The sequence below is a fragment of the Ictalurus punctatus genome, chromosome 16, assembly GCF_001660625.3.
Source record: "Ictalurus punctatus breed USDA103 chromosome 16, Coco_2.0, whole genome shotgun sequence".
Lineage (NCBI taxonomy): Eukaryota > Metazoa > Chordata > Actinopteri > Siluriformes > Ictaluridae > Ictalurus > Ictalurus punctatus.
Genome location: NC_030431.2, coordinates 3,764,056 through 3,778,472, shown reverse-complemented (window position 1 = coordinate 3,778,472; position 14,417 = coordinate 3,764,056). Strand labels below are relative to the sequence as shown.

Sequence of the window (14,417 nt, the reverse complement as noted above, 5' to 3'; positions counted from 1 at the left end):
ATATATATATATATATATATACCCAAAACAATACATGTGAACATGTATACGTATAGCACTGGAATCTCATCCACAGAGTGTTCCCACTTCATGCCCAGTGTTCCTATAAACTCCAGATCCAGCGCCACCCTGACCAGGATAAAGCGTTCATTGAAGATGAATAGAAAAAGATAGCGATTATATTGAACAAATTTCCATTTATTTTGACATCTTGGTCTTCTTGAATTGGCCAGATTTAGGATTTTCTAAACCTAAGCTATTTGAGAGTCACAGATTACAATGCTCATGGATTACGAGTAGTTTGGCTAAATGTTTGTTTATGGTGAAAACTGAAAAAAGAAATGAATAAACTTGACCCTATGTAAAAACAAAAACAAACAAACAAACAAACAAACAAACAAACAAACAAACAATACACAGTAGCTATGTTTTGGTAGTTAGTTTTTTTTTTAACAATAAATTCCTCTCCACTGTATAAAATACGACTTTCTTAATCTTACTTCTATTTAGGATTTAAGTAACTGCACCGGAGATGGGCGGGGCTTCGAGGTAATTAATTAGCGGGAAATTATTGTGGCGCGGTTAAGAGTTAAATAGGTTGCGCAAGCACTCAATCCGCACGTTGGGCATGCGATTTGCGGCACTATGGAGTCGTTTGTTGTCTGTTTGTGCGTTCTTGCGTTAGGGATGTGCCAGATAATTATCGGACAAGCTTTAATTTCAGATTCGGAAAGAAAAGTAAAGGAGATAATGGGTGTGGGGGAAGTAATTGTTCAAGTAATATTATATAATGTAATGAAGTGAAGTCACGCACATTTTCTTTTTATCGTGTTGCAGGTGTTGGACTGTAATGTAACCGGAGAATGGCACAGCGAGCTCGGATCCCAGCTGCAGCTCAGCACCGTTGGGCCGGAAGTGAGAGGCGTGTACAGGACGGTACTGGAGAGCACGCGCGGCGCGGCGGGTCCGAACCGCGAGGCTAAAGTGGTCGGGGTGATTAGTGACGGCCCGCAGCCCACCATCGCGTTCTCTGCGCTGTGGGCGAAAGGTAACGCGGACAGGAAGCTGTTCAGTGTCACCTGCTCCAACACACCCGATTCGCTCATCACCTCACTAACGGAGTAGAAGTTTGTGTTCGAGCAGGAAAATAAACTGAAATGTGCAGGGCAACGGGTTCTCCAGGACCAGGCTGAGGGACCTGTGGTGTGGGAGAGCGCACGTGATGCAGAAATCTTGTTCCAAGACATTTGACATAATAATCTAATCAGAAAATGGCAATCCATGTCAGAAAGAGTGATCGATTTGTTTGGCATGTCGAAGGTGTAACTTCTTCGCTTGGGCTCTCAACATTACAGGGCACAGTTTTCTGGGCCCAGAGGGGGAACCCCCCCCCCCGCGTTTTTATGACTTTATGGCTTGCATGGTGAGGCATCTCCGCTTTAGCTTAAAGTGGCTTAGCTCCACATACTCGTCCATGTCATGTCTGATTTTCTAACCCTTGGGATCATGGGTTACAAAATTGCCTCCCAGATTACTAGATATGAGCTGTGAATAATGCTTTTTGCACAATAAATCGTCCTAAATTGCTCATTAAATCGGAAGGAGATACAGGAGCTCTGGTTCTCCTGTCTTAAACCGTAACTGCAATGTTTGAACTAGTTGCTTGTTATTCCAAGGTTGTCTTGATAAGATGCTCAGGCTAAGCATAGGCTGGCTATCTGGCTGGAATTTTGTATGGCAGATCAGCAGGAAGCAGGCTTCTGTGTTGGCTCTGTCAGGTTGAGCCTGTGGCTTTGTTTTGAATGTTCCTTCAGGATCCTGCACTACCTGGGTGGGTCAGTGTTTCATTTTACCAGGGGGTGTTCAGGTCCTGAAAATGCTATGGCTGCTGCGCTCTGCTGCCGAGAGCTCCGTGGACAACTGGGACAGCACCAGGTGAGCTCGAAGTGTAAATTTCATGGCCCGTGATGAAGAGATGTCTGCTCATCTGTTTTTGTTTGATTTCAGGTTGGGAGCGGACCAGTTCATTTTTGCACGAGGTGTGGAAAGTCCATAATGGCTCTCTAGATTATCGGCACTCCTTGGATTCATCAATTGATGCATCCTGTTGATGGATGATGTGACCTTTTTTGGCTCATCTTGACCTCATCTCAGTTCAATAAACATTCTCTCGCAATGCAATGATTGTTTTTTTTTCTTAACATTTTCCACTTGAACACCTGCACATCTATCCATGACTTCTCAGAGCTCCTTGTTTTTGGAAAGGAAAGTACTTCCACGTGTCTAACCTCAGACTGGCTGCTGTACTGTTCCTGACCTAAGGTTGATTGTTTCCTGTAACAGCATGCACAGAGAGTTCTTAATCTTCTTAAACCACTTATGGCAATATGCTTAGTTCGTCTTTACCTATACTTTAACCACATATCTCCTGATTAAAAGAGCTTTTGGAGTGTTAAACAGATCGTGATTAACCCGTCTTTATAAAGACTTCTGAACAATAAGCTTGAAATTACTATTAACTAAACTCCTTTATTCTTTCTGTCGCATTTCTGGTCAAAAAGCGAAATGGCGACCTCTTGTGTCGAGTTTGAGAACTACACCTAATAAGACCCTAAGGAAAACAAATAAACTTTCAGTTACATTAAACTTGATTTATTTTCTGTTGGTCATTTAGTAATACAGAATGATAAAGATATCAGCTGACGAAATGTTAAACGTTCTTGCAGAACAGCTCATCAGTAGTGTTTTGGAATTAAATCTCCATATGACTCCTCCTGGATCTCTCCATAATCAGGGTTTATTAAATTGCCTTAGCCATTTTGAAATCAGCTTCACCTATTTTTAGGTTAACAATGTATCCAAGTGAATTTCTGAATACATGATGTTTCATTACAGTAACACTACTCAACAACTGGAAAAGTAGCAATGCTGTTTTTTAGGATCTCCAGAAGCTTTACAGTATAATTGTACTCGTTTGAATGAAATCTGTGATCATGCCCCTAATTAAATAAAATATGTAGATCACCTCATGAAAGTTTGGCTATTCAGAAAGATGTCAAACTGTCATTCAAAGCACTCTTCGGTGACTTAGTGGAGAATGTCTCTGACCTCTCTTTACAGAAATAAGTCAGTGCCTGACAATGGGGATAGCAGGAGAAAACAATCCAACCCTGTTATTATATGCATGATAATGCGGCGTGAACGTTTTTTCCCCTCTCATCAGTGTCAGTTCTGTTAGTGCACTGAGTGGCTCAGAAGAAAGCAGCACGGGCTGCTATTCACCCTCAAGGACCTTTAACAGAAATAACCGCCTGAGTGGGCATGTAGATTATACGGCTCGTCCATGTAATGGGGTTATTCTAGAAAAATCCTTTTGTCGAGGCTAGCAGAAATACCTCGTTATGTGCTACTTATCTTTTTTTTTTATTATTAAGTACATGTGACATTGTGAATGTGATCATGTACAAAAGAATTAATCATGTGAAAATCAAATCTGTAAAAAAAAAAAAATGCAACCATGTGTATATAAATGAAATGTGTGGAAAAAACTGAAAGTAAAAAGCAATAAAAATAAAACTGAAAATGAAAATACACATGAATGAATGAATTTCATGTGACCTTTCTGTAAAGGATGAATATGTACCATGTCTTGCGTACTGTAAGTATTCACCCTCTCACACTTTTAACACATTTTTACACGATCCTGAACTGAAAGGGACCTAATTGGGATTATACAGTATGGCATAAATCTATACAAAATAACTTGTAATATAGAAGTGGAAGGAAAATTTATCCATCCATCCATCTTCTATACCACTTATCCTTTTTCAGGGTCACGGGGAAACCTGGAGCCTATCCCAGGGAGCATTGGCACAAGGCGGGGTACACCCTGGACAGGGTGTCAATCCATCGCAGGGCACAATCACATACACACTCACACACCCATTCATACACTACGGACACTTTAGACACGCCAATCCGCCTACCATGCATGTCTTTGGACTGGGGGAGGAAACCGGAGTACCCGGAGGAAACCCCCGCAGCACGGGGAGAACATGCAAACTCTGCACACACAGAGCCATGGTGGGAATCGAACCCCCGACCCTGGAGGTGTGAGGCGAACGTGCTGAACACCATCAACAGAGTGAAGCATTGTGGTGGTAGCATAGTCTCGTCTTGTCTGAGTCACAGCTGCTCTATAATCAACTTATTTAACAATGGATTAAATTTTGCTCGAAGATTGGGATATATATATATATATATAAAATGTATACACACACAGAACAGAATTTTTGAGTATCTCAAAAATTAGAATATCATGGAAAAGTCAATTTTTTCCTGTCATTTAATTCAAAAAGTAGAACTTTCATATATTCTAGATTCATTACACATAAAGTGAAATATTTCAAGCCTCGTTTTAATCTTGATGACTACGGTTTACAGCTCATGGAAATAAAAAAACCAGTACCTCAATATATTAGAATAAAGAATTTATGATAGAGAAATGTCGACAAAAGTATGTTAATTTATGCACTCAATACCTGGTCAGGGCTTTAATCCTTTTGCATGAATTACTGCACGAATGCAGTGTGGCATGGAGACAATCAGCCTGTGCCAAAAAAGAGAAAATGTATAATATATATATATATAAAACCAACCCTAATTGATACTTTTCGAGAACTTTGACCCTTATTGACCATAGTTGATTCTCTGGGTTTCTTCCAGGAGCAAGTGTATTTATACTGAGATCAAATGACGGTTTAATTGCACGCAGCTCGACTCCATTCAGCTGATTATGTGAATTCTAATGGTGACTATCGGCACCGGTGGAGGTGGGGGGTGGGGGTGAGGGGAGGTTATGTCGGGGGAATAATAATGCAATCATAACATTTATATTAAAAAAAATTCTCTCATTAGTTTTACAGGCCATATTGTTATTCCGCTCCACTTCAGTATTATGGGTTAGTTTGTGTAGATTATTGACATACAGTCCCCTCCAAAACTATTGGAACGACAAGACCAGTTCATTTATATGTGGTCTATACCAAAGACATTCCAGAAGCAACCATGCAAGCCCAAGCCATGACGCTACCTCCACCATGTTTCACAGATGAGCTTGTATGTTTTGGATCTTGAGCAGATCCTTTCTGCATCTCAATTCAAAATTGGCCATGCCCTCTCTCTCTCTCTCTCTCTCTCTCTCTCTCTCTCTCTCTCTCTCTCCTGTCAATCACAGGCACACTTGCCAATCATGTGTGTGTGTGTGTGAGCCCATGTTTGTGGAAGAGTTCAGATTGCTGTTTAGGAAGCACATTTTAGCCTTCACCCTTTCCAGTTGGTAGCTGTCGTACGATAAGCTAGAGATGGATGGTGGGTGGAAATTGGAAAGACCAAATTATGGGAGAAAATGAGGAAAAACGATTACTTGAGTCTAGTGCAGGTTTCATCAAGCGCAGGCCTATCGCTGCGCCGTGTAATAAAAATGCAGAAGGGATTCTGTTGGCTTAAAAAAAAAAAACCCTGGAGGGTTTAACCGAAGGGTTTAAAGGCATTTTACCTCTTAAATTCCTCAACCTTGGCCTTCATCTTTTCCGCCGTGTCCTGCTGCGCTCCAGCGAGTCGGCCGCTCCACTTCGACTTCTCGTCAACGGCTTTCAGCTCCAGGGCTTGAGCTAGTCAGACGAGCACACACCGCTTTCAGGCTGTGATATCAGGAAAGCTGACATAACAGCTGAGGCACCATTAGCCGGCCTGACAGGAAAGAGGAGAGATGTTTTACCTGTGTTCTCTCTCTCTCTCTCTCTCTGTTTTTTTTTTTTTTTGGAGCTCCTCCACTCCACTTCCACTGGCCATCAACTCAGTAGAGTTCGACTTCTCCTTAAGGGTCTCTGGCTGAAATGATATATACACTGAGCTGCCTGCTTATCACATCCACCTTCCAAATATTTCACTTTCTAGGTGTACAGTTACAGTTTGTATCCTATTTTTTTGCTGTACATGAAGTATTGCATCCCCCCCATCCCCCATCCTGGTCCATCAGTAGTAATGGAGCACCACTGACTGAACCTCCTAGCTTAAATTGACAACAGTAGAGAGTTAGATGATTAATTATAATACAATACATGATAGTATAACAGTATAACACTTTACATTTTCAAATAGATGTTATGTTATATAACACTGCAGTAAGAGATCAATTCCCCCGTTAGACAAACTGCTAGAACTTTTTTTCTTTTTCTTTTTTTTGAAACAAACTCATTAGGAGTGTCGCTGTGAGCCTTAAGTAGTTTATCAGAACAATGCAGAAAAACAATTTTCTCTGAATTTCACTCTAGGTTCTGTGCAAAGTTTGCATCCCCCATGGTTTTGTAATGGGGAAAAAAAGGGAAATGTGCCTCAAGTTTCATTACAAACAATCTCCAGAAACATCCTGAAACCAGACAAAAGATGATGCAAAATCAGTAGGAAAAAAAGAGTACCACCATTTAAAACAATGTTTTGCCTTAAACTTCTCATCTCCAGACACCAGTTCAGACGATTCAAGGCAAAGAGCACCTTCTGATCGGTCAGAAGGTGTCGATTCATTTTCTAGAATAGCAGCTCTGACAGTAGCGCAGTTGCAAATCACAGGTCTATATCGATGCCCTCGTTCTGGTATCGTCATCGTTGCTATAGTAACTGCTCGTTGACATTGTTGACAATACGGTCGAGTTTATTTCACACGTATGGAAGGAGTCGCCAATGTGTTTCCAGTTTTGGAACAGTCAGACATAAATCTGTAACTTTAACTTTTCTTAAAGATCTTCAGGACCGAGGAGTTTACGCTTTTCATGGTTTCTTGTTAACGCACTCAAGCTGTGGTGTTTTTTTTTTGTTTGTTGCCGTATTAGCTTCAAGAGAGAGAGAGAAAAAGAAAGGCTGGTGAGGGAACGGCCATTTCTATCTGCAATAACGTAAGCCGGAGCAGGAACTGATTCGTTTCACTTACATAAAGTGTAACTATAAATGAACGTTGTTCTTTAATAAATAAAAGTGGTAATAATTGATAAATTGAGGTAGTATAAGAGGAATAAAACTTGCTATTAGAAAATAATCTACTCAAAAAAGCACTAAGGCTACGATTATAGACAAATAAATTGTAGAATCAGAGCTTCTGCTCACACCTTCACTTTTTTTGTTGATATCATGTTGATTTAAGATAAGTCTGACAGATCTCTAACACACTCGAGGTTGAAGTTACCTGTAGACTCTTTAGCACATTCAACTCCATCACGCTCAAACCTCTGCTGCTCCAACAGCCTCTACACTGCACTTAATCTCTGAGTCCAGGTCTCAAGGCCATCGACTTGAAGAAAAAATAAAATAAAAAAAACGAATCCAAAAAACCCCCCCACGAAATACTTATTATCCTTGAAATTTGCTGCACTTTAGTTCACAGGGCTCACCCGAATGGTGCTTTGATCAAGATCCAGCCCTAGTTTCATGTCATTTAAAATATTCATAGTTCCTCTAGAGGGCAGTGGAGGAGCGCATGGTTGGAGCTCTGGTGTGTAATATCTCTCTAGCAATAAAGGTGAAGGAAGAGGAATAAAGGCCGGAGCAACAACAACAAAAAAAGAGAAAGAAATAAGAAATAAGGAAGCAATACAGGTTACAGTCTGCCATCGTTGTTGCCATGAGACATAATTGAAGCCAGAGGCTTTTATTGTGCTTTCTCCGCCACTCTTCTGCTTCAGCTCCTCCACAGAGGCTTTTAGTGCCGTCAGCTGAGGTACCTGCTCTACTCCTTACAAAAACCACTCACACACACACATACACACACACACACACACACACACACACACACACATGCACAGTTTGTACCAAACATTTCCTGAGATCTATTTCTTTAGTCATCCAGCTTTCATGACGGTACAAATTTAGAGGCTGATTGCAGACACCCTCGTGGCGGCCCAGATAAGAAGCAAGAATGGCTTTTGTCATTTCCAGAACCGGAACACCACGGACCCGAGAGTGCTCCTGTGACGAGTTCCTTTCATCTGTGCTGCAGAAAAACTAAGATTCTTTTAAAAACCGTTTCTTTCTCCACAGCCGCTGCCTTCGGCTCCTGCTGCTTGCACTTTTGCTCCATCGCTGGCACAAAAAGCCTCCACTTTGCAGGCGGATTTATTGTGATTTATTAAAAACGCTAACAGAAAGCTGGTGGATGCTTTATCACTGCTGCTTTCTTACTCGTAGAATAGGCCTTTGTTTCACACATATTAAAAAAAAAAAAAATTCTCACTTTTCCAGCTCGTCCAAAGCAGATCTCGCTTCGTCTGCCAGAGCGTCATGTGCTCGCGTGTTATATTGGAGAGACTGTAGGAACATGTGATCGATAAAAAAATGTGCTTGATACATTTCTTTTTTTTTTAAATGTCGTGTATGTTAGTGTTGTAACCGTGTTTCGGATTAGTGAGTGATGGTCCACGTTTATCACCGTTCATGGAATAACATAGATGGAATAACTCCTCTGGTTTCCGGAAAATCAGCCTGGACGAGACGTAACAGCTGGGTCACATCATCTGGACCCAAACTGAAATGGTGTATACACATTGGTTGTTTTTGGGCCGTATTTGGCACAGACTGAATAATCTGGAGGACATGTGTTTGGTGGTTGGTTAACTAGGAAGTGGGTGGAGCTTCAGGTGTGGTCTTTCTCCCAAATTTCAGCTAAATCTCCATTTATAGGCATGACTTTGCAACCAATTGCAACCAACCCAATCCAACGCTTATCCAATGCTGGGCCAATAGTCGTCCAGCTGTAAGGTCACATTTGGCTGAGATTAGAGCTGTGCATCAGGACTGGGATCCCATGCGACACTTGTTTTTACTGTCATATACACTGATCAGCCATAACATTAAAATCACTTTCCTAATATTGTATGGGTCCACCTTCTGCTATCTTGAGCTCTGACCCGTCGAGGCATGGACTCCACAAGACCTCTGAAGGTGTGCTGTGGTATCTTGCACCAATACGTTAGGAGCAGAACCTTTAAGTCCTGTAAATTCTGAAGTGGGGCCTCCATGTATCGGACTTGCATGTCCAGAACATCACACAGATGCTCGATCAGATGTTGGTCAGAATTTGGAGGCCGATTCATCACCTTGAACTCCTGTCATTTGCCTCAATCCATTCCTGAACAATTTCTGCAGTGTGGCATTGTGCATTATCCTGCTGAAAGAGCGTCATTGCTGTTAGGGAGTACTGTTGCCATGAAGGGGTGTACTTGGTCTGCAACAATGTTTAGGTAGGTTGTATGTGAACGTAACATCCACATGAATGCCAGGATCCAAGGATTCTCAGCAGAACATTGCCCAGAGCATCATGCTGCCTCCACTGGCTCGCCTTCTTCCCATAGTGCATCCTGGTTCCATGCCGGTTCACCGGTTGTCCTTCCTTGGACCACTTTTGGTAGGTACTAACACTGCATACCAGCAACACCCCGCAAGACCTGCTGTTTTGGTGCTGCTCTGACCCGGTCGTCCAGCCATCACAATTTGGCCGTCATCAAAGTCGCTCAGATCCTATTTTTCCTGCTTCCAACACATCAACTTTGAGAGCTGACTGATCACTTGCTGCCTGATAAACATATCCCACCCTTTGACAGGTGCCACTGTAACGAGATAATCAATGGTATTCACGTCACCTGTCAGTTGTTTGATTATTATGGCTGTACTCTGGTTTTTGTGTCACTGTGAAATTTCAGCTATTAGCAGCACCTCAGGGTCCACGCTTTGTGCTTTGAAAAATACTGAGAAATATCTAAAGTATGACTGAATTAAAACAAAACCCATAAAAACACATCTCTCTATTATGACCCCCTTCATTCTGTCTTTTCAGCTCATTCACACCATTCTCACTTTCTCTCTCTCTCTGTCTCGCACGCTTTGAGACGAGCCTCCAGGCCTTGGAGCACAATCTCCTGGGCTTTAAAAATGGTCAATAAACATCTTCTATTGGAACACGGCTTTATTGCTTTGCTTTTCTCTTTTACCCGTATTCACCGGCTGTGTTTCATTGGCTCAGATCTGGCTGGCATTGAGTCTCACCTCGGCAGCTGAAATGACATTGGCATGAAATTAAGCGAAACAATAATGCGACCTCACCTATTTAATTAGAACACAGTCAGAACACCGAGAGACAGGAAGGAAAGAAAAAACATTCGCATAAAGCCACACATGCACACAAATGATACGTAGGTGTACTTTCAGAGGAATGTAGAAGTCTTGTGGAAAATTATTACCATGTAAATTCTATAGCTATTAACAGATAAAGAAATAAATAAAGTAAAACCTCTGAAAAGCAAGCTCTGTGTGAGGAATCCATTAACACCGTGAACATGTTTTGTTCAAACATTACATTAATTAATGATATATTTTTGGACGAAACGCAGGAAATGCATGGCAGGTGAACCAGGTGACGATACTTGCAATGGCGATCCACAGCTGCTTCATCTGGCTGTCTGCCTGAGCCTGGATCTTCCCCAGATTTCCTGTCCAGCTCTTTCATGCTGGCCTGCTGGATCTGTGCCTCCTCAACACCTCCTCACCTCCTCACCTTCTCGCCACTGCGTGAGGCATGAGATGCCGTCAAGGTGTTTCTCTGTCGCTCGCCATTCTGGTGCTCAGCCGAGCATCCTGGCCGGAAGCGTCTGTCACATCACAGTGGTGGCTAGCTCGGCTTCATGCCATCCAGATGCTGGACCGTGGATCACACCTGGATATCGTTTTTCTCAGATAATGTCTTTATCCACAACGGGATGCTCTCTAAACCTAAACACAGGAGAGATAAAAGCACTTATCCAACACTTAGACCACTAAGGAATACTAAGTGGTCATTAAAGTCATTTTGAAACTTTAAAAAACATTTGCCCAAATTTCTTCCTCAGAATTCATTGGATTGTGGAGACTTGTCCGAAAAAGTGGCAGTGAACTAATATACAAATATACAAATACCAGCCATGAAACACTGGCTTACCAAGGAAAATGGGGCGGAGTTTTTAAGAATGGAGGCTGTTTCCAATTTGCATAATCATATATTTTGGATTTCTAAATTAGGGTAAATGTTTGAGTGCTTATTATATAAAATATGACATTTTTTATAATGTGTTTTATTCCTTAATTTCTGTTTATAGTTAAATTGAATTTTCTGGAAACAAGCTAGTTCTTGTTCTCTTATGTTATAGTAGCATTATTATTATGTTATGGTAGTCTTTCCTTCACCAGCCTCAAGTTATTCTAAGTTAATAAGCCAAAAAAAAAATTGGCATCTTGTCATGTTACTGATCAGTCCCTCGTGGAAATGAACGCAGAATCAAGGAAACTCCGCAATATTCTCTAGAGCTTGCGATTTTTCAAAATTACCGCAGATTTGGCCCGAGACGCGTCATGTGACGTCATCAGAACGCGCATTCAGCCAAAGCACTCTTCGATCAACGTGCGTCAAACACGAGTACAACTAAAAGTTCTCATTTACCAACAAACAACGCTGTGAGAGGGCGTGCCAAATTGTGCAATTTCGATGTCACCAATTCAAAAAAGCACAAAAACTCTGAGCGTTTCATCGCAAAATAAATAAATAAATAAATAAATAAATAAATAAAGCCGCAGCTAAATCAAGAATTTTTGCTTTGCCTGTATGGACTGACTGATAAACCACAAAGCGTAAACTCCGCTGTCCTGAAGATGTCGGAAAACGAAAATACTCTTCCTAAAGGACTGACACTGGAGACTCCTTCCGTAATTGTTAAATAAACATCTCCTTATAGAAAACAGCATTATATCTTTGGTTACACACTTTTCTTTTCAATCTGTTTAGGTCCAGGATTGAGTTCAGTCAGTTCCTGGTCTGTTTGCTCTTTCGACGAATCTCAGATTTTTCTCCAGATCTCAGAAACTCCAAGGTTTGATTTTTTTTTTTTCACAACATGAATTTTTTAAAACCTAATTTTGTTTTATTTTACCGTCTGACTTCTACCTGAAAATTTTGCTACCAGAGTTATTTTAACCTGAAAATATCTGACAGCTTGAATTTTTCAGCCGCCTTCTTTTTTTCCACCCCAAGACCTGAATTTCAAATAGATGAATTCATAAGCAATATATTGAAATATCAAAACATGATATAACATAACATGACATGACATGACATAACACAACATTCCAGGTACATCACATTGAACATGCTTTTCTTTCAGGTTAGGGTTAGAGTCAGGGTTAGGTTTAGGGTTAGTGCACGCTATCGGCTGTGCACTTCTGAGCATTCACTGTGACATAAGGACTGCATAAGTAGTGCAGGAGGACCGCTGCGCACTTAACTAACCGTGAGAACCGCATGGCTTTGTAAATGAGAATCAGAATAATGCGTAAACGTATAACAAATGAGCTGAGTTGTACAGGTTTACATGCAGACCAGCACTAATGATGGTAAATAGCCGTGGTACAGAAAGTGAAAACGCGGTCTATTTGGTGCTGTTATGTAGATTTGAGGGCATCTCATGTATAATGTATCCTGAGGCTTGAGTAAACATGATCGCTCATAAAATGTGCTCAGTGAGCATAACAACACACTGTTTTCTGAAAATGAGCTGCACTGATATCGAAACAAGCAAGAGTGAGACTAAGCAACATTTCTGTGAGGGTTTTCATATCTCTGTCTCTTTCAGTGTGTGTGTGTGTGTGTGTGTGTGTGTGTGTGTGTGTCTGATGTATCTCGCTTTGACAGATGGGGAGCTGTCTACGAGCACCGATGACACATAAAGGCGATTAGAGTTCAGACTCCCTCCACCAAGCTCCAGCCTTCACAGCCCATTATGGAAAGCCGGCGCTAAGCATCTCGTTTGCGGGATTCCAAACTTTTAAACACCAGAGGCGTTCGGATAACTTCATAAATCTCCATTAGAAGCTAAATGTCACAGTGCGGCATGTTTGAAGGAGAGGAGAGAGGAGAAAGAGAGACAGAGAGAGAGAGAGGGAGAGAGACAGAGAGAGAGGGACCACTGGAAGAGAAAATGTATTTATTTATTTATTTATTTTTCTTTAGCTAGAGTTCTGGAGGTTCGCGTCAACCCTCCAAGCTAAACAGCGTACAAGTTTTTGATGCTTTGGAAACTCCGGTGCCAGGTGCTGTCACTCCGGTGAACACTAATACTGTGTTTTCCTTCCAGAGGAGCTCACAGAATCCAGGCTTGGGTTTCCATGAAGCAAGGCTCTGTGCATAATGAATAGCCGGGTGTGTAGAAAAGTGCTTCATATTTGTACTTCTGGGAAAAAAAACAAAAACAAAAAAACCCCACTATGTATCGAGGCAACCTCTGAACTCCACACTCCTGCTGGACCATGTCATGAGTTTCTAAGTGCTCTGACATAAAGCCTCTTTTGACAAAGAAGCCATTGTGGCTCCATGCCTGTCGCCAACTTCCTGCGTGACAGCGGGACATTTTCCAGATGCTGTCATTTCAAGTTAACAGGCATGAGGAACATCTGTGTGCGTGTGGGTGTGGGGCTCATATTTGACAAGGGGCTGAGATGTAATTGCTCACATCCAAGTGGTTCTGCATGAAACATCTCCTCGTAATTGACTGCTGCCATCAGAAACATCTGCCGAAGCCTGATGGGCTTCACGTGAGACGCTGGTTCGGACGCAATAAAGTCACGTTCCTGTCCACGTCTCCCTGCATTATCGTTTAGAGTGATTTGTTCTCGTTAGAGCGTGTGCAAACAGTTAACGGGACGTTTCCCTGCGGGGCCGAGAAGGAACCCTTTGAAAGGGAAATCTTTTGATGGAGTAAAACTGATTGCGCTGTCTTTAATCTATTCATAAGGATTAATATGCAAGGAATATAACGCTCCGTCTCATGCTGTTCCAGGAAACGAATCAAATGACAGAGTGAAGCAGAGTTCCCACCATGTTATCCTATAACAACTGGTTGAGTCTTCTTATACAATGGCGATTTAGCAACGATCACCATTTTCATTCATTAAAGAACGTGGTGAACTTTTTATCCATTTATGGTTATATTTACTGTTTCATGAAACATGTTATCTTCTTATCTACCGATCAGCCGTAACCTTAAAACCACTGACAGGTGACGTGAATAACATTGATAATCTCATTATAAGGACACCAGTCCATGGGGTGGGATATATTTTTTAGGCAGAAATTGAACAGTCAGTTCTCGAAGTTGACGTGTTGGAAGCAGGAAAAATGGGCAAGCGTTAGGATCTGAAGGACTTTGACAAGAGCTGAATTGTGATGGCTAGACGACCGGGTCAGAGCATGTGCAAAACGCCAGGTCTTGTTGGGTGTTCCTACCAAAAGTGGTCCAAGGAAGGACAACCGGTAAACATGCACACTCAAGGCTCACTGATGGATGTAT

General features: G+C 41.7%; 1 protein-coding gene across 1 annotated transcript; it reads left to right on the top strand.

The window, feature by feature from the left end:
- Positions 1–597: 597 nt before the first annotated feature.
- Positions 598–2,181, top strand: avd (avidin). The gene is made up of 4 exons (XM_017489529.3): positions 598–738; positions 838–1,048; positions 1,815–1,935; positions 2,008–2,181. The coding sequence occupies exons 1-4, from the start codon at positions 646–648 to the stop codon at positions 2,054–2,056; spliced, it is 474 nt and encodes a 157-aa protein (XP_017345018.1). The 5' UTR covers positions 598–645; the 3' UTR covers positions 2,057–2,181.
- Positions 2,182–14,417: the final 12,236 nt, after the last annotated feature.

What these genes read in the sequence shown, in the direction of transcription:
- avd (XM_017489529.3), top strand. Translation starts at nt 646, where the DNA reads ATGGAGTCGTTTGTTGTCTGTTTGTGCGTTCTTGCGTTAGGGATGTGC. An exon ending in CTCTGCGCTGTGGGCGAAAG is followed by an intron (nt 1,049 to 1,814) that starts GTAACGCGGACA and finishes ATGTTCCTTCAG; the next exon opens with GATCCTGCACTACCTGGGTG. An exon ending in GACAACTGGGACAGCACCAG is followed by an intron (nt 1,936 to 2,007) that starts GTGAGCTCGAAG and finishes GTTTGATTTCAG; the next exon opens with GTTGGGAGCGGACCAGTTCA.